The sequence below is a fragment of the Cervus elaphus genome, chromosome 9 (assembly GCF_910594005.1).
Source record: "Cervus elaphus chromosome 9, mCerEla1.1, whole genome shotgun sequence".
NCBI classification, from domain to species: Eukaryota; Metazoa; Chordata; class Mammalia; order Artiodactyla; family Cervidae; genus Cervus; species Cervus elaphus.
In genome coordinates this window covers 8,960,424-8,986,058 of record NC_057823.1, presented here as the reverse complement: position 1 = coordinate 8,986,058, position 25,635 = coordinate 8,960,424, and the positions used below count along the sequence as shown (strand labels likewise).

Below are 25,635 nucleotides of genomic sequence, written 5' to 3'. Positions count from 1 at the left end.
CTAAGGAGATTAAAAAAAAAAAAGGTTATGAGACCTGGCCCCTCCCAGGGCAAGTCAAAGTGAAAGAGAAACCCAGGAAGTCAGCTTGGGGGTGGTGGCCTCAACTAGGCCACAAACCCCCCTGAGCCCTAGACCCTGAGCTAGACCCCCTGAGGGTCTGGGGTCTTCTCTGCTGGCTCCAGGTGAGAGTCCCGTGGGTGGCCTGGGATTCTGTGTACTTGGCTAGGTCTCCAGCCCTCTCTTGCAGAAGGCAATGGTGCCCCACTCCAGTGTTCTTGCCTGGAGAATCCCAGGGATGGGGAACCCTGGTGGGCTGCCGTCTCTGGGGTCGCACAGAGTCGGACATGACTGAAGCGGCTTGGCAGCAGCAGCCAGCCCTCTCTGGCCCACTTCTGAGATCCAGGAGCTAAGTGAGAGGCCAGGGGCCTTTGGACGTCCGAGTTCACTCTCCTGACAAATTGTTATGAAGTGCTTTCTGTAGGCTGGACACCCCCAAAGGGTCCACCTCATCGCTTCCCAAACTCAAACCTCAGGGCACCCTGGGTCCCGTGTCCGAAGAATTTCCTTTAGATTCAACTTAGTCTTTTCTCTGTGTCTGTCTCTCGGCCAGAGATGGGGAGGTTGGGGACGGGGGTGAGGGGGGATGGAGTTGTCTCAGTTTCTGATCTTCTGTCTCCACTGTCAACAAAGGTCCAAAATGTCCATGCAAAAGAGCAGATCCATGCTACAAAAAGTGGATAGCACCCCCAAAGCAACACCCTGAGTGGAAAAAGTCAGACCCAGCAGCCCACACGTTGTACGATTCTGTGTATATAAAACGTCCAGAACAGGTAAATCCACAGAGACAGAAGGTAGAATAGTGATTGCCAGGGGCTGGGGGAGGGGATGAGGAGTGACTGTCCATGGGGATGGGGTTGCCTTTGGGGATGCTGGAAATGTTTTGGAACTAAATAGAGGTGATCATTGTACAATACAGTGAATATTCTAAGTGCCACTGAATTGTATATATGAGCACAGTTCATTATATGTTGTGTGATTTTCACCTAAAAAAAAAGCTGTTCTCAGAACCCAGGTGGACAAAAAACAGGATAAGGGTCTCTCCTGGGGAAAAGCATCTGGGGAAACTGAGGCCTGGAGAGGGTGGGAGGAAGCACTTTTTCTGAGAGCAGTTCCGAGAGGCAGCTGGGCCGGCCAGGGTCAGGCGCCCAGCAGGCCATGAAGTCAGAGCCACTGGAACAAAGAGGCAGTGTTCCAGGCCTGGCACAGTGGGGACAGGGACCCTGTGATCCTACACAGAACAGCCTTCATTGGCAGCAGGGCCCAGGCCAGGCCACGGGTGGAGTAGCTCTGAGGTCTGGGGAGGGGCAGAGACAGAGAGAGAAATGAGAGACACGAAGCTAGAGAAATGTACAGATGGAAGAGACCATTGGAGATGGGGTAAATCAATAGGCCCCCTCTCAATGATCCTGAGACTCTTACCCCAGGTGCCCCATTTCACAGATGGTAAAACTGAGTCTAGAGACACTCAGCCTCCTCAGGGCCCTGGCTAGAGGTAAAGACATAGATGCAAACCCTGAGGCAGAGCCCCCCACACAGTGGGGCTGAGCTTCCATGAGCAAGGCTCATGCCCTAGGACTACCTCCTAGCCCCAAGAAAGTCAGGCCTCCCAAGCTTCAGCTTCCTCACCTGCAAATGGGCTAGAGTGAGGATAAACGGGGCTTCCCCAGGGGCTCAGCGGTAAAGAATCCACCTGCAATACAGGAGACACAAGAGATGCGGGTTCCTTCCCTGGGTCAGGAAGATGCCCTGGAGAAGGAAGTGGCTACCCACTCCAATATTCTTGCCTGGAAAATCCCACAGACAGAGGACCCTGATGGGCTGCAGTCACAAAGAGTCAGACAGGACAGCGTGACTGAGCCCAAGGATAAACAAGGGTTGTTGCCCACCAGATAGCCAGTACGATTTGTCATTCTTCGGGGGCTCTCAGTGACCTCTGCTGTTATCACACCTCTTTCCCATCCCCCCAAAGTTAGAGCAGCCACTGAAAAAACATCACGGGGGTGGAGCAGAGCTGGACACAGATGCTCCCAGCTCCTTGGGGGTTAGGGGCTGGCTGCAGGGAGGCATAGAGGTTGGGGGGCTCTGAGCGGGACCAGAGAAGGCTGCCCAGAGAAGGGAAGTCTTAAACTGGCTTTGTAGAGTTAAAGCGCATTCCCAACAGAGGTCAAAGGAGAGGCGAAAGTCTGGGGGACACACTTTGGTGAATACCAAGATGAACTGGCAGGTCTGGGACTCCATGTGGGAGATGAAGATGGTAGAGTGGACCAGAGCCTCGACTGCTGGGCTGAAGGGCTGGGCTTTTTCCCAAGGAACTATGGCAGCAGTGTGAGCAGGATTCCAGCCACGTGTGAGGTGTTGTTTCTGCCCTTATTGAGGTCACAGCTGGAGGCTCACCCTGAGGTTCACCGCAGCCCACCTTCCCCGTGTCAAATCTTTGTACACCCACCCCTCTTGGCCTGCCTGCCACCTACTTCAGGAAGCCCTCCCAGCTGCCCCAGAAGCAAAACTGAGATAGGTCCCCAGGGCCGTCCCACTTTCAGATGCCCCACAAACTGAGGAGGGGCAGGAAGGACAGGGTCATAGTCCCCCACCCCTGCCCAGGAAATGGTAACGGGAGGAACCACAGAACTTCCCCACCCCCTCAGCTTCCGTCTTCTGTGGAGAGGGTGGGTAGTGACCTTTAGCCTGAGAAGAGCTGAGCTTCCCTCCAAGCATGCGGTCAAGAGATCTGATGCCCTTGAGGGGTATCTAAGGAGGATCTTGAGGGATGAGTAGGAGTTGGCAAGGAAATGATCCATTAGCTCATTTAACAAACACATTTATTAATAAGAACATTTTTTCACCAATAAGAGCGTTTTTCATTCACTCAGCCAGGACTTTCTGATGCCTCCAGAGGATCATTTGAAGATGTTTTAAAGGATACAAAGTGGTGACCATTTTTGTAAGGTATAGAAATATTGAACTAATATATATTATATTATATATATATATTATATACTGATATAATACTGTAGGTCAACATTTATTCGATTTTTAAACAACATTTGTTTAATTTATCTGGCTGTCCTGGGTCTTAGTGGGCTTCTCCCTGGCAGACCACAGTCTATGGTGTCACAAAGAGCTATTTAGCAGAGACAGGTGGCACTAGTGGTAAAGAACCTTCCTGCTGATGCAGGAGACGCAAGGGATGCGGGTTCCATCCCTGGGTCGGGAAGATCCCCTGGGGGAGGAAATGGCAACCCACTCCAGGGTTCTTGCCTGGAGAATCCCATGGACAGAGGAGCCTGGCGGGCTGCAGTCCCTGGGGTTGCAGAGTCGGACACGACTGAGTGACTAAGCGCAGCACGTGGTCGGTCTTAGCAGTGGCGTGTGTGCACGTGCTAAGTCGCGTCAGTCGTGTCTGGCTCTTTACGACTCTATGGACTGTAGCCCACCAGGCTCCTCTGTCCATGGGATTCTCCAGGCAAGAATCCTGGAGTGGGTTGCCATTTCCTCCTCCAGGGAATCTTCCCAACCCAGGGATGGAACCCGCATCCCTTGAGTCTCCTGCATTGGCGGGCAGGTTCTTCACCACTAGTGCCACCTGGCGAAGTAGCGGCATGTGGGGTCTTTTTTCAGTTGTAGCGTGTGAACTCTAAGCTGCACGTGAGATCTAGCTCCCTGACCAAGGATCAAATCTGGCCACCCTGCATTGGGAGCATGGAGTCTCAGCCACTGGAACCACCAGGGAAGCTCCTTATTCAATTTAAAAAAAAACATACAAAGTGTGTGTGTTGGTTGCTCAGTCGTGTCTGACTCTTTGCAACCCCATGGGCTGTAGACCCCAGGCTCCTCTGTCCATGGGATTCTCCAGGCAAGAATACTGGAGTGGGTAGCCATTCCCTTCTCCAGGGGATCTTCCTGACCCAGGGATCAAATCTGGGTCTCCTGCACTGCAGGCAGATTCGTCACCATCTGAACCACCAGGGATGCCCATTTACATACATATTATTCACTCCCTGATGTCCCTCACGGAGACATTTGAGGAGGGTTTTGATGAATGTGTATAAGATTGCAAGAAAAAAAAATTATGTCCATTCAATAAATGGTCTCTGATGTTTCTCAAAGAGAATTTGAAGTGGATTTTGAAAAATAGGTGTTCACTGTGGAAAAACTGCATTCAGTCAGTGCATCAGTCTGTCAGTCAACAAATGCTCCCTGGTGCCCATTGAAGTGGTCTTTGGGGAAGGAGTTTGGGAAGGAGTTCTTCAGAGGGATCAAGGACATTAAGACCTCTCTGGTGGCTTCCCCTCTACTAGCTCCTCATCTGTCCACCCAACCACCTCTGGTACGTGAAAGTAACAGGTAGGAAGGCCAGAGGTCCCCAAGCAGCAGGAGGAAATAAACTGCAAGTGGCAGACATTTTTTTCCTTCTCTACACAAAATTAAAAGAGGCTTCTTTTAATTATGTGTTGATAACACCTGGTTCTGCCTTGACCTAACCAATGCATTTTTCTTACAGAGATGTTTTTCTTAAGCTATGTTAATGAAACTATGTATTTGTTTTGGAATCTGCCTTTCTTTATCTGCCTAAGACGAGCTCTTTTAACTCTTCTCAAATCTTGGGCTGAAAATGGCTCAACAAGCCAGTATTCTTGTCAATTGTTTTATGGTGGGGGCGGAGGGTGGGGGGAGGATGACATGTCTCCTGCCATCCTATCTTGAAAATGCATATTGTGGGAGGGGGGCCTGGTGACACTCTCTCAGCCTTGGGGTGCCTCTCGTATCTGATCAATACTTTTCTAACAGACATAAAACACCTTGCTAAAAGCTATCAAGGGCGCACTCTTTCTGTCCACTTCTGATGTCTATGTCAGAAGTTTTCCCTATCTCTATTATACTTTAATAAAACTTGGCTACACAAAAAGCTTCAAGTAGTCAAGCCTCATCTCTGACCCCGGATGGAAATCCTCTCCTCCGGAGGGCACGAAACCTGGTATAACACACAGCTCGAAGCAACCCTTCATACGGGGAACCTCTCCTCCTCCGGATTCCGGCCAAAGTCCCAGGGAAGATACTGATTGGCTGAGTTTGAGTCATATCTCCATCTTGAACCAATCACTGTGGCAGGATGCAAGATTCTAGGTCACATGTCCACCCCAGCCTGGACTACAGTAGAACTTTTAGGCAGAACTAGCCAGAGACAGAAATTTGGCTATTTTAGGACATGAGTTTACGATTACCTGGGTGTATGCAAGCTGCAACTGAAGCCCATTTAGTGTAGGGTTGTCAGATAAAATACATGACCCCCAGTTAAACTGGAATCTCAGATAAATGAAAGTGAAAGTCACGTCCAACTCTTTGGGACCCCATGGACTATACAGTTCATGGAATTCTCTAAGCCAGAATACTGGAGGGGGTAGCCTTTCTCTTCTCTAGGGTATCTTCCCAACCCAGGGATCGAACCCAGGTCTCCCATGTTGCAGGTGGATTCTTTACCAGCTGAGCCACAAGAGAAGCCCAAGCATACTGGAGTGGGTAGCCTATCCCTTCGCCAGCGGATCTTCCTGACCCAGGAATCAAACTGGGGTCTCCTGCATTGCAGGCAGACTCTTTATCAACTGAGTTATCAGGGAATCAGATAATTAATAGAGAGATTTTTGCATACTTACATCCCAATTATTGTGGAGAGTAATATACTGAAAAAGTATTCATTGTTTATCTGAAATGAAATGTAATCAGGTGTCTGTATGAGTTTGGTAGAACTGCCATAACAAAGTATCACAGTCTGAGTGATTCCAACAACAGAAATTTTCTTCCTTATAGTTCTAGAGGATAGAAGTCTATGATCAAGGTGTTGGCACGTTTGATTTCTTCCAGGGTCTCTTTCCACAGCTTGAAAATGGCATCTTTTCCTCCTGTCTTCACATTGTCTTCCCTCATAGTATTTGTATACTAATCTCCTCTTCTGTCTGAGCCCCCAGGGAAGCCCCAACCTCCTCTTTTTATAAAAATATCAGCCATATTGGATTAGGATCCACCCATATGACCTCATTTTACTTTAATTACTTCTTCAAAGGCCTTGTCTCCAAATACATTCAGAGGTACTGGGGGATGAGGATTTCAACTTACGAATTTGGGGAGAACACAGATTAACCCCTAACAGTGACTGCTTCAGAAAACAGTTTGGTAGTTTTTTTTTAATATTTAAAAGCAGGGTTTCCAAGCATGCGTGCTGAGTCCCTTTAGTTGTGCCTGACTCTTTGCGACTCTATGGACCGTAGCCCACTAGTCTCCTCTGTCCATAGGATTCTCCAGGCAAGAATACTGGAGTGGGTTGCCATGCCCTCCTCCAGGGGATCTTCCTGACCTGGGGATCAAATCTGCGTCTCTTACATCTCCTGCATTGGCAGACAGGTTCTTTACCACTAGCACCACCTTGGAAGCACAAGTGACTATAGGACCCAGGAATTCCACTCCTAGGTATATGCCCAAGAGAACTGAAAGCATATCCATGTCCACACAAAAACTGGTAACACAGGTAATACATGAGTGTTCACAGCAGCACTCTTCAGAAGAAGCAAAAAGTAGAATAACTCAAATACCCATTAATGGATAAATGAATAAACAAAGCACTATCCATGCAATGGAATATTATTCATCCCTAAAAAGGAAAGAAGTGGCATTTGCTGCAATGTGAATGAATCTTGACAACAACGTGCTGAGTGAAAGAAGTCAGACACAAGAGACCACACATTGTATGACTCTATTTAGGTGAAATGTCCGGAAAGGCAAATTCACAGAGAAAGAAAGCAGATTGGTGTTTACCAGGGGCTGAGGGGAGGGAGAGTAGGAGGTGACAGCTCACTAGTATAGGGGTTCTTTTGGGGTTGATGAAAGTGTTGTGGAGTTAGATAGTGGTGCTGATTGCACAACTCTGTGAATATGTCTAAAACCCACAGAACTGTACACTTTAAAAAGATAAATTTTAGGGTAGGCAAATTACATGCCAATTTCAACACATGTATGAGAAAAACAAATTTTGTCTTGGAGTCCTGTATTTTTTTCTTTAACAGACTTCCCTAGTGGCTCAGCGGTAAAGAATCCACCTGGCAATGCAGGAGACTTGGGTTTGATCCCTGTGTCAGGAAGATCCGCTGGAGAAGGAAACGGGAACCCACTCCTGTATTCTTGTCCGGGAAATTCCATGGACAGAGGAGCCTGGCAGACTATAGTCCATAGGGTTGCAAATTGTCGGACACAGCTTAGCTACTAAACAACAGCCTATATTTTTATGCGCTCAGTCTGGCTACCATAACTTGGTGGGATCTTACAGTACCTCACAGGCGATTAGCCAGGTCGCCTCCAACCTGAGAATGTACGGTCATGTCAGGCGGAACATTAAGGTAAAAGAAGGAACCTGCAGCTGCAGAGACGGTGGGAGTTCCAGGGAAAGAGACAATGTAGATGCCACCTTGGGACTTTAGGCTTTTTCCAGCCTCCCTTTCCCTTCTGCAAAGTCAGGCTGAACAGTTACCATCACATACCTATGAGGGGAGGTCCTCATGAAGCATTTAGTTGGGTGTTCAGTTGACACTCAGCAAAGGCAGTCATCATCAAAAAAGAAACTGATAACTACAGTGGCTGCTTATTCTTCTAAATAAAGTTTTATTGGGACAAGGGCCAGAATTGGAGTGAGGCAAGCAGTCAGGGTCATGGAAGGGCAGAGTCTGATCCTGTATTTAAAATGTTGATGTCTAGTTCATCATGCATTTTTGTGTTAGCTTTGATTCTTTACACTATTGTTTTTAAAATGTTGTGTATCTTAAGGATTTTCTTGTATGTGTGAGCCCTTGTTAAATTTTGCACAGCAGTGAATACCGCACCCGCCTCACCCTTGTTGTGTGCCCCAGGAACACGGATCCTGAGCCTCAGTTTCCTCATTTGCAAAATGGGGATAATTCTCTCTTCTAGGAAGATGTGTTGAAAAGTGTTTACTTCTAGGCTCTAGGGGCGGGGCGGGGCCTGGAAGGGCGGGGCAGGCTCTCCCGAAAGGGGCGGGCCTTTCGTAACCGGCTCCTCGAGAGGGGCGGGGTCAGGCCTCGTCAGCTGACCTGTTTGGCCAATGGCGCGGGGTGGCGGGGCCGGGCTGGCCGAGGCGGGGCCGGGAGCCGGCCGGCAGTGCGGACTAGCCCGCGATGGACGAGCCGAGCCTCCTGCGGCGCCGTGGGCTCCAGGTGAGGCCCCGTGAGAGCGGGCAGAGGTCGCTGGTGGAGTGAACCTGCCTGGGTGCGGGATCGGGGCTTGGACGGACCGGGGGGAAGCCGAGGCAGAGGGAGGGGCGCGCTCCGGGGGCTCCCGCTTCTGCACTCACATCTCCAAGCGCTTTTCGCTAGGTGAGAGGAGGGTATGCCCATTTGCCATATGGAGAAACTGAGGCTCCTTGGGGGAAAGGGGCTGAGGGTTTCGCCTTCTCCACCAGGAGCTCTAATAATACGAGCAACGACAGCCTTTGAGCGCTCATCTATGTTCATGTCGTTGGTGTTAATCCTTTTACTAGTGATGTGTTGTATTAATCTTTTTACTAGGGATGGAGTAATATTAATCAATGTTATTAATTAATGTGTATTAATACGTGCTTCGTGCCTTCGCAGCGCCATCGCACCCCTGTCTCAGCTCACCCATAAGGCAAGATGGGGAGGCTGGGACTGTCAGGCAGCCCTTTCATCAGACAAGGAAACTGAGGCTCCAGTCTAAGAAACTCACAATCCCGAGGTCGCCCAGCGGCATGTAATTTACCCACCCTTAACCAGCTCTCTGGTGCACCAGCCACTGCCAACTGACTGTGTGGCCTGGGGAGTGGGGGCAGGGGCGGTGGGAGGCACTCTTGCGTTTCTGGACTTCAGTTTTCCCAATCACTATAAGGGCCCTCCTGTTCTGACCCCTGGGTTCGGATTTGTGCTGGGGAGGCAGCGCCACGAGGAGATAAGAAAAAAAGGCATCATAGCTAGCAAAGGGTGACCTCGGACGGCAACTCCTTTGATCTGTCTGGACCTCAGTTTACCCGTCTGTTCAATGGGAATTTAGACAATCTAGCCCTTTCCCTCGAGCTTAGACCACACATGTAGAAGCCAAGTGGGGAAACCGGGATTCATCATTGACCCAACAAACCTTTATTGAGTGCCCCCTGTAGTCTTCTGGCTCCAAGAGGCAGTGGTGGTGGTGAGGGGTGTTCACCCCTGGAACTGCCCTCCTGGATCTCCCAGCCTGTGGGGGGAGATGAATACCTGAGCAGCAGGGATCCCGCCGAGGGGTCAGGTGCCATGGGGCACCCTCAGGCACTCCTGGAGAAGGTACCTGAACTGATGGTTGCCAGTGGCTTTGGGACAGAGAAGGCAGCCCCTGGTGGAAGGGCAGGGGGTTGGTGTTTGGGGAATGAATGAGGCTGGGTTGGTGTTTGGGGAATGAATGAGGCTGAGAGAAGCCAGAAAGGACAGGGGTGGGGAAATGGGCACTGAAGCCGAGGAGAATGGGGAAAGGCAGGCCTTGAACCTGGCTGCCAGACCGTGAACTTGTCTGAAGGTGAAGGGGGGTGCGGTCACCTGGATTTGGGCTGGGGATCAGGGAGGGTGTGGGTTGAGCTGCAAGGCAGAGATCCTGATGGCATGGGGAAGGAGGGGCAGGAGAAGGGCAGGGGTCATGGCTGAGGCAAGAGCAGGGCGGGGTGGGGGGCCTGAGCATAGATGAAGGGGTGCATCTGGACTAGTGAGCAGCACTGGGGAACCAGGCCCCTCCCGCAGCCCCAGATAGATTTCAGCCCCGCCCGCAGCCTCTTAAAATAGAGAAACTGCCTTCGGGTAGGCGATTGGGGGTGCAACTGACGTCAGAAAGAGGGGGCCTGTTCCATGGGGAGGAGGTACCCATTCTCTGAGGACGAATCCCATGTTACAAACGGGGAAACTAAGGCTCACAGAATCATAGGCTCTGTCCAGCTGTCCCAGTGGGTAACAGAGTCAGGATCTGAACCCACACAGACCTGGCTGTCCATCCAGACCAACCCCGCATTGGCAGGACTCCATCCAAGGAGGAGGAGGGACAAGTAGGGATTGCCCAGATGAGTGAGGCCAACCTGAGTGGAGGGAACAGCATGCGGAAATGCTCAGAGGTGTGCAGACGTGTGTTTATGGGGCAGCCAGAGGCCGTTTCTTAGCACTGGACCTGGGCGTGTGAGATGGACTCATCTACTGCCAGGGCTTCTAGCGCTGATGTTGAAGAGGTTAGACTTTCTCCCCAGGGTGATTAGGAGCTGTGGAAGGTGCTGGAGCAGGGCAGGTCATGTCAGATCTGAGAGCTTTGAAAGATTCCTCTGGAGCAGGTGGGGGTCTAAAAAAGAGCCAGAAACGAGGAAAGCATCTACAGTAAAGGACAAAGTAGGAGATACAATGAAAATATTTTTTAAAAAATAACAGTAGAAGTGTAAATAACTGCTCACATTATGGGGCATCTACAAATGCTAAATGCTAAGAAGGCAATGGCAACCCACTCCAGTACTCTTGCCTGGCAAATCCCATGGATGGAGGAGCCTGGTAGGCTGCAGTCCATGGGGTCGCTAAGAGTCGGACATGACTGAGCGACTTCACTCTCACTTTCCGCTTTCATGCATTGGAGAGGGAAATGGCAACCCACTCCAGTGTTCTTGCCTGGAGAATCCCAGGGACGGTGGAGCCTGGTGGGCTGCCATCTATGGGGTTGCACAGGGTCGGACATGACTGAAGGGACTTAGCAGCAGCAGCAGCAAGCATGCATTTAAGTCTCCAACAGCCCAGGGGATTATTAGCTTTATTTATCAGAGGGGGAAACTGAGGCTCAGAGAGGGAAAGTAACAGCCAGAAAGCCAGAATCGAAATTCTAACTGGTCTGGCACTTGAGAGTGCAAAGATGTTGAGGGCTTCAATTTGGGGCATCAGTCACACACTCCTTTAACTGGAGCCCTGAGCGCCTTGTCCCCCCCACCCCACCCCAATCAGGGGGCAGCCTGCTGATCAGAGTCAATCATTTATCCTAAGGCTAATCTTTGCCACAGGTCAATTCATAAAAGTCTGAGAAAGTCATGAGCTGATTGGCCAGTCCAGACAATACATGGAGGTGTCCTGGCTAATCTGACTGTGGCAATGCAGGGTATGCTGTTGGCTGAGTGGTTTTGTTGTTGTTTAGTTGATAAGTGTGTCCAGCTCTTTGCAAGTCCATGGACTTGCAGCCTCCTCTGTCCATGAGATTTCCCAGACAAGAATACTGGAGTGGGTTGCTCTTTCCTTCTCCAGGGGATCTTCCCCACCCAGGGATCAAGCCTTTGTCTCCTGCATTGGAGGGCAGATTCTTCATCGCTAAGCCAGCAGGGAAGCCTGACTGAATACTAGGAGGTCATAAATAGGACCTGGGCTTGGCCCGCAGGCCACCAGTTTGCCTTGGCTGTGGGTAAAGGGAAGAGGAGACTGGCCCTTTCTGGTTTGGGTTAAGCTCAGCCTTCTGTGTAGCGATTGTCGGCGCCAGTTAACATAAGCTGTTATTACTAGGATTACTACCACTATTATTCTATCATTATTTTCATTTCCCATTTGGCCCTTTGCTTCACAAATGACAGAATTTTATAACACCAGATCCCCAAACAGAGCATGCGGGGACAGAGAAATTGGCCAGTCTGTGTCTGGACTTTGTCTCTGCTGCTGCTGGGGAAGCTCCCTGGAAGGACCATCTGGCATTCTCCTGGCCCAGTTCCAACTATTCTCCTCCTCCAGGAAGTCCTCTGGCTGATGCCATGTGGTCTCTTCTGATCGCTCTCTCTCTACTCCAGCTGCTATCTTCCCATGGGACTTGGTACCCACTAGGCTGAGTCCCACCTCCACCCTACTGTTTCCCACCAGCCTGCTGGTCCAACTTGAAGACCGCTCCAGGAAGTCTTTTGGCTCCCCACTCCCTCCAGCCCTTTCTCTTCCTCTGGGTCCTTGCTAGTGCCTCCAGTATGGGGGTGTCCATGCCTTCCCCTGTCTCCTTCAGACTGGGGATTCCTCCAGGTGGAGCTGAGGCTTCTGGTGAAGAGGCAGCATCACCCAGCCCAGAACAGGATACCATAAATATTATCTTTAAAGGGCGGTTCCAGGGGGTTGGACCTCCCCCCACCTCCACCCCCTTTCTAGGCGAGAACCACTCCCTGAGGAACAGCTGGCAAAGAGGAGGCTGAAGGCGGAAGCAGATGGTGCAGGGAGCAGAGGGTCCGGGGGTGGTTCCGGGAGAGTTCCATGTGGGCCCAGCGTTCCACTGAGCCTTTGCAGGGGGCTACTGACCTTCCCTCATCTCTCTTTGCCACTTTACATCTTTTTGTATTTTGGAAGTAAATTAAAATTTGTGGATAAATTGTGAGTTATCAACCTCACAAAATAATTGTCTTGGCTTCCTTTTATCAAAGCCTCCCCCAGCATCAGGCCCTGAGCCTGCTGCTTGACTCCTTCAGGGCCCCATGTAACTGGACCATTTCCAAACAAGGAAACTGAGGCTCAGAGGGATGAAGTTGTTTGTCAGAGATCATACAGCCCAGACTGGGGAGCCAGACTGGGAACCAAGGACTGTCAGGATTTTAGAAGGAAATGGCTGGGATGGGTGTGTGTGTGTGTGTGTGTGTGTGTGTGTGTGTGTGTGCACGCGTGCGTGTGTGTACCCGTGTGGGCACAGCAAAAGTCCCTGAGCTCGGATCCCAGCTCCTCTCTGTTTTTTGGGTTAGTAGGGGAAGGAGGAAGCTGGCATAAGAACTCACAACTGGAGGGGGCCAGTGGAGCCCCTAACGGTGGTGGGTCTGGGGCCGGCTGCCCTGCACGGTACTGAGCTCTCCATCCCCGGAGGTATTCAAGCAAACAAGGAGACCTCAGGTTGGCAGGTGAGCCTCCTCCCATCTTGAAGGGCTCTGACTTGATTTTCTGAGCTCAAGGTAGTTGGGGTCCAGCCTCTGGGCTTCGCCCCACCCCCGCAGATCCATCTCTTCCTCTGCCTGGAGACCCTGTCGATCCCTCCCGGCCCTGTCATCTCCGCGCCCAGCAGCTTCCGGCCCCCTCCAATTGGCTGCGGGGGCTGATGACGTCATTGTTGCCATGACGAACGCCCAACTCTAGATGTGGGCAGCCCTGAACCCACCAAGATAAAAATAGTTGTGCATCCTCGACGCTACCGCCCCAGCGTGTGTGTTTGTGTGTGGTGTCCAGAGACCTGGATTCCCGACCCTACCTCAGTCAAGAAATGTGGGCAGCTGCTGCCCTCCGCGCCTCAGTTACCCTGCCTGTAAAAAGGCCTCTGCTCCTGGTGCGTAGTAGCGACTCGGTGAATGTGAGTAAAATTTAGCTAGTATTGCGATAGTCTGCGAAGGCCCTCGCTGAGTTCAAAAATAACACAACAATAACATGCGACGGTAATAATTTCTGATCACTTTTACCCCAGACCTCGCTTTACGTCATCTCCACATTACACATGGGGAAACCAAAGCCCAGGGGGTACCAACCACTTGGCTCAGGGTCCCACGGACAGCAAAGAAGAGAGAACAGATCTGGACCCAGGTCTGAGTGTCCTCGGATTCTAAACTCGTGCTACACAGCCTTTTGAGAATTAAAAAGTCCTCCTGGGCAAACCACATTTGAGGGTGGACTCAGATCACAATGGACCCCAAGCATAGGGGTTTCTTGTATATGGTAAGGACACCCAGGATTGGTGCAGATCGGCTTGCTGAGCTCTGGCCCTTCAATAGGGTTTGTGCCCCCAGCCCCCATTGATGACCGGGACCCAAACCTGCCTGGATTTTGCAGAGGGTGAGCAGAAATGGCTTTCAGATCTGAGAGGGCACAGGGTAAGGATGATGCAGGAATCTCCCTTTCTTCAATTGTTGTTTAGTCGCTAAGTTGTGTCTGACTCTTTGTGACCCCGTGGGCTGCGGCACACCAGGCTTCCCTGTCCTTTGCTATCCCCTGGAGTTTGCTTAAATTTATGTCCATTGAGACAGTGATGCTATCTAATTATCTCATCATCCTCTGCCACTCTCGTCTCCTCTTGCCCTCAGTCTTTCCCAGCATCAGGGTCTTTTCCAGTGAGTCAGCTCTTCGCATCAGGTGGCCAGAGTACTGGAGCTTCAGCTTCCTCATCAGTCCTACCAATGAATATTCACAGGTTGATTTCCTTTAGGACTGACTGATTTGATCTCCTTGAAGTCCAAGAGACTCTCAAGAGTCTTTTCCAGCACCACAATTTGAAAGCATCAGTTCTTCGGCTCTCAGTCTGCTTTCCTCAATAGAATATTAGTATTAATATTTAGCCACTACTGATATAGTTCTTGGTAAAATCAACTAATTTATTTTAAATAATGAAGTTATTTTTAATGTAAGGAGTCTGAGAGGGCTTCCTGGAGGAAAGGGTGTTTGAGCTGAGACCTGAGGGATGAACTTCAATTAACTAGCACCAGAAGGGAGGGAAAGTGGTCCTAACAGAGAATACAGCTGGTGCAAAGGCCCTGAGGCAGGGCTGAGTTCAGTGTATGGGGTGAGCAGAAAAGAGGCATTGGTTGGAACAGGGTGAACGAGGGGCCAGCTGGGAGATGAGGTGAGTGGAAGGCTAGGGGAAGTGAGGGGTTTGTCTCCCTGGGAATGACTCCTGTTTTCTTTTCAGAAGGAGCTGAGCCTACCACGCCGGGGACGTGGGTGAGTTCACCTGGGGCCAGTTGGCTGGGTGGAGCCCTATGATCCTGGGCACAGATATTTCAGCGGCAGCATCTGAACTGTGAATTTATTTAATAATTACTACAAAGCTCTCACCTTGATCCTGCCCTGTCCCCTTTCCGCCCTGGTGTTTGCAAAGTACTTCACAGGCACCTCACCACAGGCTGGGAGGTGAAGTGCAAATCATGTCAGTTTGCAAACGGGAACCTGAAGTGCGTAAGGGTTGCATCACTGGCTCAAAAGCACCCAACTTGAAAGGGTGGTATCCAGGGTCCAGACTATAGAATTCCAACCTGGTGTCTTGGAATTGGCTTGCATGCCTCCCATGACAAAGCTCACTCTATTTCAGGGAACATCGGTGGAAAATCATACAATTCGGGGTCACATTAATGTTCCTGGTGGCTGGCATTGTGAGGTCCCTCAAACTCCAAGATTTGTTAAGTGTCTTCACTGGTTTGTTGATGTTTAGTCGCCAAGTCATGTTCCACTCTCTGTGACCACCTGGACAGTAGCCCACCAGGCTCCTCTGTCCATAGGGTTTCTCAGACAAGAATACTGGAGTGGGTGGCCATGCCCTTCTCCAGGGGATCTTCCTGACCCAGGGACTGAATCTGCATCTCTTGGGTCTCTTGCATTGGCAGGCAGATTCTTTATCACTGGGCCACCTGGGGAGCCCCCAGGTTTTACACAGGTTTATGGGGGCTTCTCTGGTAGCTCAGTTGGTAAAGAATTCGCATGCAATGCAGAAGACTGCCTGCAATAGAGGAGACGCAGGATTGATCCCTGGGTCAGGAAGATCCCCTGGAGAAGGGAATGGCTACCCACTCCAGTATTCTTGCCTGGGAAATCCCATGGTCAGAAAGCCTGGTGGGCTACAGTCCATGGGGTCACAAAGAGTTGGACACAAGTGAAGCCACTTAGGGCACTCAGCAGCACCGGTGGAAAAAGCAAAGCCCAGGAAGGGGAGGCGTTTGCCTTGAGCTGGTGGTCTGGGGAAGTGTGATGGCAAACACTCCCTCTTCGGAGGCTTGGAAGCTGTGTTTGCCTGAGCTGAGGGTGGGAATTCCCTTGCGCCTCAGTGAAATCACTCCCTCAGCAAACTTCTTTTGAGTATCTACTGTGTACTAGGTTCTGTTCCAGACACAGGCGACAGGGTGAGAAGTCAATGCTGGATCCTGTCATGCAGCTTGCACTCTCTTGGGCAAAATGATGAAGTGATGTTCTAAAGCGTGTGTGTGTGTGTGTGTGTGTGTGTGCGCGCGCGCGCTTGGTCATGTCTGATTCTTTGTGACCCCGTGGACTATAGCCTCCCAGCTTCCTCTGTCCATGGGATTTTTCAGGCAAGAATACTGGAGCGCGTTGCCATTTCCTCCTCCAGGGTATCTTCCTGACCCAGCGATTGAACCCCTTGTCTCTTGGTCTCTTGCATTGGCAGGCAGATACTTTACCACTGTGCCAGCTGGGAAGGGATGTTATACAGGGGGAGAGATCAGAGGCACACAGGAAGGGGCTGGAGGGCGGCTTTAGAGGAAGTGACATTTGAGACTAGACCTGGAAGAGAAAAGGGTAGGGGGAAGAGCATTCCAGGTAGAGAGAACTGCCTGGTCGAAGGTCCTGAGAAACAGCATGGAGATAGGAGTGGAGAGAGGAAAAGGGGTAGATCCTGGGGGCTGGATGAGAGTTTGAAGTCTGGTGGTGGGGCTGGTGTCAGAGTGGCCTCCAAGTCCAGACCCTCTCTGGTTGGACGGAGGGCAGTGCAGCGGGTGGGGAGGGACCTGCGGGCCCCGGTAGGGGCGGGGCTTGGACGCCGCCGGGAAGGCCGGCACTGTCCCCAGCCTTTGCCCAGGCTGGGGGCAGGGTGGTGGGCGGTGAATCAGTCCAAACTGCAGAGGGCAAAGTCCGGGACCACGGCGTAGGACCAGGACAAACACTCCGTGAAGGTTGTCTACTCGTAGCCACCTGCGGTGTGCCTGACTCGTTCTAACCAGGATTTCTAGGGGGCTGCGACCGGACACAGACAACCCCAGACTTTCGGGAGTCTGGGCTGGGCAGGAGGGAGGGTGGGGCTCGGAGCGCCGGGGGCCCACTTGTATTAGGGAGGCTGGTGGGGCTGAATTCGGATATGAATGAGGGCGATGACGGTCCTGGCAGAGGGAACCCAGGGAAGCAAAGGCCCGGAGGCGTGGTTGGGGCCTCCGGTGTGCCGGGAGATGCTGACACCGGCTGCGGGTGGCTAGGGACGTGGGGCTGAGCCCCCGCGCCGGTGGCCAGTGGGGGGATAGGGGCGAGACACGCTCAATCCCGGGTGGAGAGACATCCCCCGCCCCCCCCTCCCCCCGCCCTCCAACCCCCGAGCGCGGGGCTGGGCGAGCGCCGGGTCTCAGCCGGGAAGGGGCGTGGCCAGTTGATGGAGCAATGAACCCGCTTGAGAAGGCAGTGACCGCCCTTCCTTTACAACGTGCAGCTCAGTGACTCGAGGCCCGGCACCCTCGCCGGCCCTTCCTGGGAGAAGGTGGCACCGGTGCCTCCTGCCTCCCGCAATCCGATCTTTCCTGCCAGGCTGGGCCTGCGCGTAGGTGCAGGGCTCGGAGCCCCGCCCCTGGGCGGAGAGAGCCCGCCCTCCCCGCCCCCCGCAGCCCAGCCCCCACTCCGCGTCCGCCTCGCCTGCTAGGCGTGCTGTCCTGGCGTCCCGTCTGTCCGTCCGATTGCGACACGATCAGGGCGGCCACGAAGGGGGCGTCAGTACTCGGTCGCGGTCGCATAGACGCGGCCTCGGCATGAAGTCCCGCAGGGACAAGCTGCACATCCCGGCGTTGACCCTCGAGTGAGTGCTTGACCCTGGAAGGGGAAAGGGAGGGGAAGAGGGGCAGGCTGACAACCACCCTTCCTCCGCGTCTCTGTTCAAGTCGCCCCGAATCGCACCACCGCCTCCGGGGAGCCCTCCCGGGTCATCGGTCTGGCCCCGCCCTCGTGGCCTACGGTAGACCCAGTACCCCCAGCCTCAGGTCCCTTCTCCCTAAGGGAACCACACCCTGGTCCCGTCTCCAGCCACACGCAGGGGCCGTTGCCAGGTTCACCGTCCCCGGCCTCTTTCTTTGCAGTCTGTCTCCAAGCAGCCAGAGCCCGTCCTTGCTGAGTCCCAGCAGCCCCTGCAGCCCCTGCAGCCCCTCGCTGGGCCTGCACCCCTGGAGGTAAGTGACAGGGCCCGCGGGCGGGGCGCGGACATTGCCCTGGCACCCCAGAGACTTGGAGGCCGCCCAGATCCAGCTCCCTCCCCCAAGGTACTGTGGGCCGGTGACATGGACTCTCTGGGCCTCAGTTTACCCCTCCATAAAATGACACTGTGAGCCACACTAGGACCATGATGGGAAAATTCCATATTCAGTCAGAGCCAGCAGGTCCCCCTTCTGGCAGATGGCCAGGGCGAGGCCAGAACTTGAGCTGTTGCCCAAGGACTTCCTCAAGACAGGTGCTGGGTTCCCAGCCTATTCAGGGCCTTGATGAATTGGCCTGGCCTCCTGGGCTGTGACCCAGCAGAAGCTGGCCTGAAAACTCCTCCCTCTGAATGGACACACACACTCACTCACTCACTCACTCACTCACTCACTCACCCACCCCTAAGACTGAGAGTCCGCCACTGGAGCCCTGGCACTGAACGTAACCAGGCAGAGTGGCATAGGGAGAAAAGAACCGGCTTGACTGAGCACCGGCTCCCCACCAAACGCCTGCTTTCCCTCCACAACCTCGGGGGAGAAGTGCCCTTTCTGATCCAGAGGAGACTGAGGTTCAGAGAGCAGACATCAGTTCTCCTGGTTCATTATGTCTGGGGGCTAAGTGTCAGGATCAGCTTTGCCATCAGAGTCTCTTAAGACTCTGAACTACCCTCTGTAACTGGAGAAGTGGGCATCTCAGGGTCTTGCCCCTGTGCAGGAAAGAACATCAAGGTTACAGTGGGCTCCTCGCACGGCTTGGGCAAAATTTAGGGAGGTGACAGAGGTACAGGTCAGTGATGTCTAGAATTTGATGGCCTATCAACCATTTACACCTTAGTAGGAATGAGCTGCTCAGACTCTTTCCTGGGCCTTCAATGGAGAGAAGAGAGAACACTTTGGAGCCCACGCAAGGTGCTGGGCAACAGGCGGACACCTTCATTAAGTAGGCATCGACTGTGTGCCAGGTGCTAAGGGCATAGCTGTGAACAAGAGGAGCACAGTTTCTTCCTCGTGGGGCTCTCAGGCACTTCTCAGGCAGTAGGCAATGAACAAGGGGGTGGGCAAACAAGACACATTCAGAGGGAGACCTCTTAATGTGGTCTTTGAGCCAAGGCCTGAGCAGGGCTGGGGGAAGGAAGGCACCAAACAGAACTGCACATGCAGAGGTCCTGAGGCAGGACCAAGATTTTTTATTTTATTACTTATTTATTTATGGCCACGCTCCCCACACTATGTGGGATCTTAGTTCCCCAACCAGGGATCTAACCCACACTCCCTGCAGTAGAAGCACACAGTCTTAACAACTGGACCACTAGGGAAGTCTCAGGACCAAGATTTTTATAGCCTCTGTGGCCACCTTGGGGGAAGAAAGGTTGGCTGGGGACAGGAGATAGGAATGGAGGTGACGGAGGCAAGGAAGTGGCTAGGGCAACATCCAGGTAGGAGATGGTGTGGTCTGGACCAGGCTGGGGTGCCTCAACGGAAGGCAGAGATGGTGTCGCCCCCTGTTTAGCAGAGGAGGAGATTACAGCTTAGGACCTCCGGGTGTGTTGTCCAGGGGCACCTTGGGAGAGAGTATCAGGCCAGATCTGACTCTTGAGTCTTTGGCCTCAACCCCAGCTGAGGACCGGATGAGGGGAGGGACCTGTTGAAAGCAGATAAGCCAGTTTTACCAGGAGGAAATGGAGGCAGAGTTTGGGGCCCAAGCTGAGTCCGCTGTTCCCCTTTCTCGCCACTAGGGGGCAGCAGAGCCACATTGCCTTGGGCCAGGCAAAAAACTGGGTCCTGGTCTCCTCTGCTCTGAGCACTTTAGAAATAAGCCCACACTTGTCCCCTCAGCCTCCAAAGCCCTGTGGGTCCAGCCCACAGTGTGCCAGTAATTGTGTAAATAGGAAGATGTTAGGTGGACACAGTGATGCACCCCTCCACCCCCGCCCATCCCTTTCTCTCCAGAGCTCACCTCATGTGGCTTCTTGAACTGCCAGAGTATAAGCTGATCCAGCCTCAGGGCCTTTGCATTTGCTGCACCCCCCCCCCCCCCACCCCAGAGCTCCATTTTCTCTATTTACTCTTTTATTCATCTCAGATAGGAAGTCTTTCCTGACCAACCCTCCCCGCCCCTGCCCCACCATAAAGGCCCCAAGCCCCACTTACATTCATGTTGTGCATCCTGACCCCACCGGGAGTGCGATGTGGTGGGCCTTAGTTACAGCACTCAGGCTCCTGGTTGATGCATGCAGGATCTTTCGTTGCAGTGCACAGGTTTCTCTCTAGCTGTGGCACTTGGGCTCAGGATGTGAGCTCAGTAGTTGGGGTGGGGTCAGTTGCCCAGCGATATGTGGGATCCCAGTTCCCCAACCAGGGATCAAACCCGTGTCCCCTACATTAGATGGCAGATTCTCAACCACTGGACCACCAGGCAAGTCCCTCTATGTTTTCTTGTGTGATTATTGAGTTGTTTTTTTTCACCCAAAGGTTTGGGAGCCCCTTGAGGGCCTGACTTCATCTGTCCTGGTCATCCTATAGCCTCAGGCACAGCCTGGTAGACAGCAGGTGCTCAGTTAATGCTTGGGGCACAAATAGGAAGCAGCTGGGAGGGCCCCACCTGTTTTGGGGTGCAGGGAACAGATTGAAGGGAAGGTCTTGAGTTGGGTCCTTATGGCCAAGGGGACAACAAAAAGGCTGTTGCAAGCAGGAACAGCATTGTCAGAGGAGGGTTCCCTCTGGCCTTGGATACTAAGGACAGGAAGATTTTGGATTTTCTACTGAGGGTACTGGGAACCCCACAAGGTACAGGGCTTGGAGGGGTGTGGACAGCTCATGGGCAGGTGGAAGGGGCTGCGATGGTCCGACCAATGTGGGGTCAGGAATGGGGGTATGTATGTCCACCGAGGGCTTTCCTGTTTACACAGTTACTGGCACAGGCAGAGAGAGGCAAAGCCCTAGGCACAAAGCTAGGATCCGAGCTCTAGGAAAGGGATTAACCCAGGAGTGCAGATTTGCTGTAAAATGAGGAGCCGTGGAGGGTGTGTGAGCAGGGGAGGACCTTGCTCTGGTGGGCAGTGGGCTGGTGCTGGAGATTGCTGGTTCAGCTAGCCTTTCACAGGAGGTCTTTGCCATGGCCATGGGTCCCCATGGGCTACAGACCAGCTGTAGCCTGGTCTGCAGAGGAGGAAACTGAGGCCAGATGGGCGTGGGAGAAGCAGCTGCCGGGGATGCCAGCGTCGTGGGCGTAATGGGAGGCAGACAGGCGGTGCAGGCTGGGAATGATGGGTAGCTCCTTTCCTAACTGTGTGCAGAAGTGTCCCTGGCACATGTGGTGGGGGGAGGGGGAGGAGCTTGTGGATACAGTGTGCTAGTGTATGGTGCATGAGACCATGACTTCATCCCCACTTAAGTTCCTAGACCTATGGGACCCGAATTCCTCCCAGGTAGGAGGCTCTGTTCCCTGTACGTGGCTCTGGCTAAATACCTGAGGATCCTGGGTGACCTCTCTTATCCTCATCTCTTCATCTGACCCCTTAACAGCACCTCTTCTTCAGCCTCAGAATACATCCAGAATTTACCCACTTCACTCTATGGCCCCACCCTGGTCCAACCCTCAGTATCCCCCTCCCAGGCCCTGTTACAGCTCCTCACTAGCCTGCTGCCACTTTCCACTCCTGCCCCAGCAGCTCCTGTTCCCCATGGCAGACATGAGGGAGGATGTTTTACATCACACCCTTCCTCTGCTCACACATCCTCCATGGCTCCCTATTGCCCTGCAGTAAAACTGCCATCCTCCCTGCAGCCCACAAGGCCTGTATGGAGAGTCTTGCTGGTATCTTCCTCTCAGCCCTGCCCCAGGGCCTTTGCACAAGCTGTGCTCTCAGCCTGAGATGCTTCTTCTCCATGGCTGGCCCCGCTGCCTTCTCCGTGTGTGGCTGACTGCAGTGTCACCTCAGAGAGGCTAAAGTTGTCCTTTGCCAGTGCTACCCCTGTGTTTTGCCTTCCTTGACTCAGAAATTAACTTGTTCACGTAATTGTTTCCTGTATACTCTCTGCCTCCCCTACCAGACTGGGGACCCTGGCTGCAGGGATTATTTGTGTCCTGCATCCCCAGTGTTCAGTACAAAGGGTAGGTGTTCAGTGTTTTTTTGAGTGAACGAGTGGCTAGGTATGGGTTGTTTGAGCCTCAGTCTAGAGGGCCTGGGGAGACACTCAGCAATATTTGGGCCACCTGAAGGTGACCCTGGGCTTGGAGGGAGCAAGGTGGGGAGTCTGAGAGAGACTTGAGAAGCAAAATCAGTGGCATGATGGATGCGCAGGGTTAGGGCTAGGCATCAGGCATCAGCGCCCTCTGTATGCCTCGGTTTTCTCAGATGTGGAGTCAGGCTCCAGGTCAGTCCTGCCTGGGCTAGTTCCCAAAGTGTTGTATGGCCTGTGGAGGGTTCACCTTCAGAGTGACACTGTCCCTGATTTCCTTGGGGGGGAGCTCTCATGAAAGGAGGAAGCATTAACTCACAGTCTACTGTGTGACACATTACATAATGAAGATGATCTGTACCCCCAGCTCTGTACCAGGCACTTTCTGTGCCTCTGATTTCATTGTTATTCAGTCGCTAGGTCCTGTCTGACTCTTTGGGACCTCATGGACTGTAGTCCACCAGGCTCCTCTGTCCTCCACTGTCTCCCAGAGTTTGCTCAAATTCATGTCCAACTGAGTTGGTGATGGTATCTAACCATCTCATACTCTGCCGGCCCCTTCTCCTTTGGCCTTCAGTCTTTCCCAGTATCAGGGTCTTTTCCAATGAGTCAGCTCTTTTATTGCATTTTCACAAACGGACATGTGTAGATGGGGAAACAGAGGCCTGGAAGTTTACCTAATGCTAACATTTATCAAATGTTTACCAAGCACTCTTGGAGACACAGAGTAATCTTCGTGTCAGCCCCACATTCCTCCCATTTTACAGTTGAGAACACTGAGGCTTGAGAAGTTAAATTAGGTGTCTGATTCCCGATAGTAGCCAGGCTGATGGCCTTTCCTGTCATACAGACGGGAAGCGTCTATCAGGTGCTCTGACTCAGTTTGCTAAACACGCCCGCTACTGGAAGATGCTGGGACAAAGCCCCAGCCAGGGGAAGACAGCCGGACAGACACAAGAGAAGTCTTCCCGTTGGAGGGGGACCCTGGATTTTGCCAGACAGGAAAGGCATTCCAGAGGAAAGCCAGCGTGGGCGCGGTAGCATGAGCTGAGCCAGGCCACTGGATGGGTCTGAGTGCCACACTCTTGAAGGGCTTAACGCCTAAAGAGTGGATAGAGGGAGAAGCGGTCGTATTTACATTTTACTGGAAGAGAGCCAAGTTCCAAAGCCCTGCATCCAGGTACCGCCAACGCCCCGCCCCCGCCGCCTGCAACCCTGGCAACGACCCGCCCCTCCGCCCGCGGCCCTGGCAACGTCCCGCCCCTCCGCCCGCGGCCATGGCAACACCACGCCCACTCGCCAGCACGCGAGTCCGCCGGCCTTGCTTCCGCGTCGCTCACCCCTCCCAGCCAGGCCAGGCCCCGCCCCCGCGCGGTCCTGGGCGGGGTTCCCGGCCTCGCTCCTCGCGCGCGCTTCCTCCTCTCCCCATACCCCCAGCCCCGCGGGCGCGCCCCCCGCCCCTCACCGTGGGGCTCCGGGAGCAGTTTACACGGTGAAGGTTCGCGCCCCGCCGCCGCTGGTTGCGCCCCCGGGCCTCTCGGGCCTCTAGCGGCGGCGGCGGCACAAAGGGAAGAAGCATGTCCGACCCCAGCTACTGGACGGCGGTGGCGGCGCCCGGCCACCGGAGCCGCCTGGCCAAGGGCGCATTGCTGCAGCGCTCCAAGAGGTAGGGGCTTCGCGCGGACCTACCGAGTGGCGCGGCGGCCGACCGAGCAGACACGAGTTGCCGAAAGTGCGTCTCGGCAGCGTGGCGAGGGCCCCAGTGTGCGGCGGTAGGGGGAAGTGGGAGGATGCTTTGGGATCTAGGTATCCCCTGGGGTCCCAGGTACCCTCCTCTCACCGCTCCTTACCCAGACTGGAGTGTCTGTCCACCAGGATCAGCTCAGGTGGTGACAGAGGCTGTAGGGATTTGGGACTGAATCAGGATTCGAACCTGGGTCAGTCCTCTGGCCAGACCTGGGGAGGAGCTTCTTGGAAAAACTGAGGCTCTTTGGTCCTTGGGGCCCAGTCAGCGGAAACGTTGGTTCAGAAGTAAATATTTGCTGCAAGAGGCTGGTGTGCATGTCGGTTATCAGGGAGGAAAAAATCACTTTGTTCTATACAGAGCAAAGTGGAGTCTCCGTTTCTCCTTCTGAAAAGCAGAGAAGCTAAGTGAGGGCTGTGAGCCCTGCTGGACCTGCGTGGAAATTCCAGCTCAGCCAATGTCAGGGTATGTGGCCTCAGGCAGTTCCTTGACCTCTCTGCTTGTGTCTCACCATTGCTTGGTCTAGGCATTTCCAGAGGGAACACAGGCAAAGGCTGAGTAATGGGACCAGCTGCTGAAGGATCTTGAATGCCCAGTTCAGGGTTCAGGCTCTTCTTCCAGAACCCAGGGATGCAGAAGGCTCGTGGGCACCTGGTGCCGGAAACTGACCTCAGGCGCCTCTTTTCTGACCTATTTCTCACTCTACTGAACCACAAGGGTGATTATTGGAAAACTAGGCAGCTTCTTGGGGTCCTGCGCCTTCTCCAGGAAGGACTGAGCAAACAGTTGGTGTTCAACAGATGCTCAGGAATTGAACAGAGGATGCCCAGTTCCCTTTTGAGAGCTCAGATGTAGCTGTTTTTGAGAAGGCCCTGCCTGAGAGCAAGAGGGAGGAGGCCAAGTGTTTTTCCCAAATGCTGTTGGAAGTGAAAAATGATGCGTCGGGATGAAGAGTCCGGTGAGGCGTTGGAAGAGGATGTGGGCTGTGGAGTGTGTGTGTGTGTGTGTGTGTTGGGGTGGGGGGTTGACAGGAAGTTTTGCAGGAACCTGTGGGTTTCACTTTTGCTTCTGTACCTCAGACTAGAGGACAATCTCTGTGGCTGGTGACATCCGTGGCCTCAATTTTCTGGGCTGGGAAATGGATGTAGCCAGTCTCTCCCTCCTCTGGGCTTATTGGTATTGGTGAATGTTGGTGATTTCTCTGGCGAGTCATTGCCTTCTCTCCCACCATGCACCAAGCCCTGTGAGCAATGTCGGGAGAAAGATGACAGTGTACGTACCCGCCACAGTTTACCCTGTGCCCCGCCCAGAGCTGAATACTGTGTATGCACCTTGCAAGGTATACAGACGGGGATGCTGAGGCTCCGAGGGGCAGTGGCGTGTACAGCAGTGGGTAGGCTGAACCCCTCCTGCCTGTGCATTCAGTCTCCTGAGTGGGTTGCTGACCTCCCCTTCCGTGGCCTGCGTTGTGCCTTCTGCCTGGGACACCGTTCCTGGCCCCGTGAGGCCCCAGCGTTTCATCTCTCCCTCTCTACGCAGTTCCGCGAGGCCGGGCTGCGTTGGCAGCTCTGGCTGCGTGGGCTGATGCACTTGTCGGGCGAGCAGAGCCGTTGCCAGGCGACTGCCAGGGTTGTGGGGGGGAACCATGTTGCTCCCAACTTCCCTTTGCCAGGGTGGGGGCTGGGGCCAGGGCCCAGGTGGGAGAAAC

At 53.4% G+C, this 25,635-nt stretch overlaps 1 protein-coding gene across 15 annotated transcripts in view; it reads left to right on the top strand.

Annotated features, from left to right (window-relative positions):
- Nucleotides 1-8,181: 8,181 nt before the first annotated feature.
- Nucleotides 8,182-25,635, top strand: part of MAST3 (microtubule associated serine/threonine kinase 3) — a 41,707-nt gene continuing 24,253 nt past the window's right edge. For 4 of the 15 annotated variants that reach the window (XM_043910911.1, XM_043910909.1, XM_043910910.1 and 1 more), the window contains exons 1-3: nt 8,223-8,276; nt 14,737-14,768; nt 17,888-17,977. In XM_043910911.1, coding sequence (XP_043766846.1) covers nt 8,238-8,276; nt 14,737-14,768; nt 17,888-17,977 — 161 coding nt within the window. In that variant the 5' untranslated portion in view covers nt 8,223-8,237. Of the gene's footprint in view, nt 8,277-14,736; nt 14,769-17,442; nt 17,611-17,887; nt 17,978-23,544; nt 23,850-24,287; nt 24,393-25,635 lie in introns of those variants that run through there. The other 11 variants (XM_043910921.1, XM_043910917.1, XM_043910919.1 and 8 more) reach the window with 4 other exon arrangements.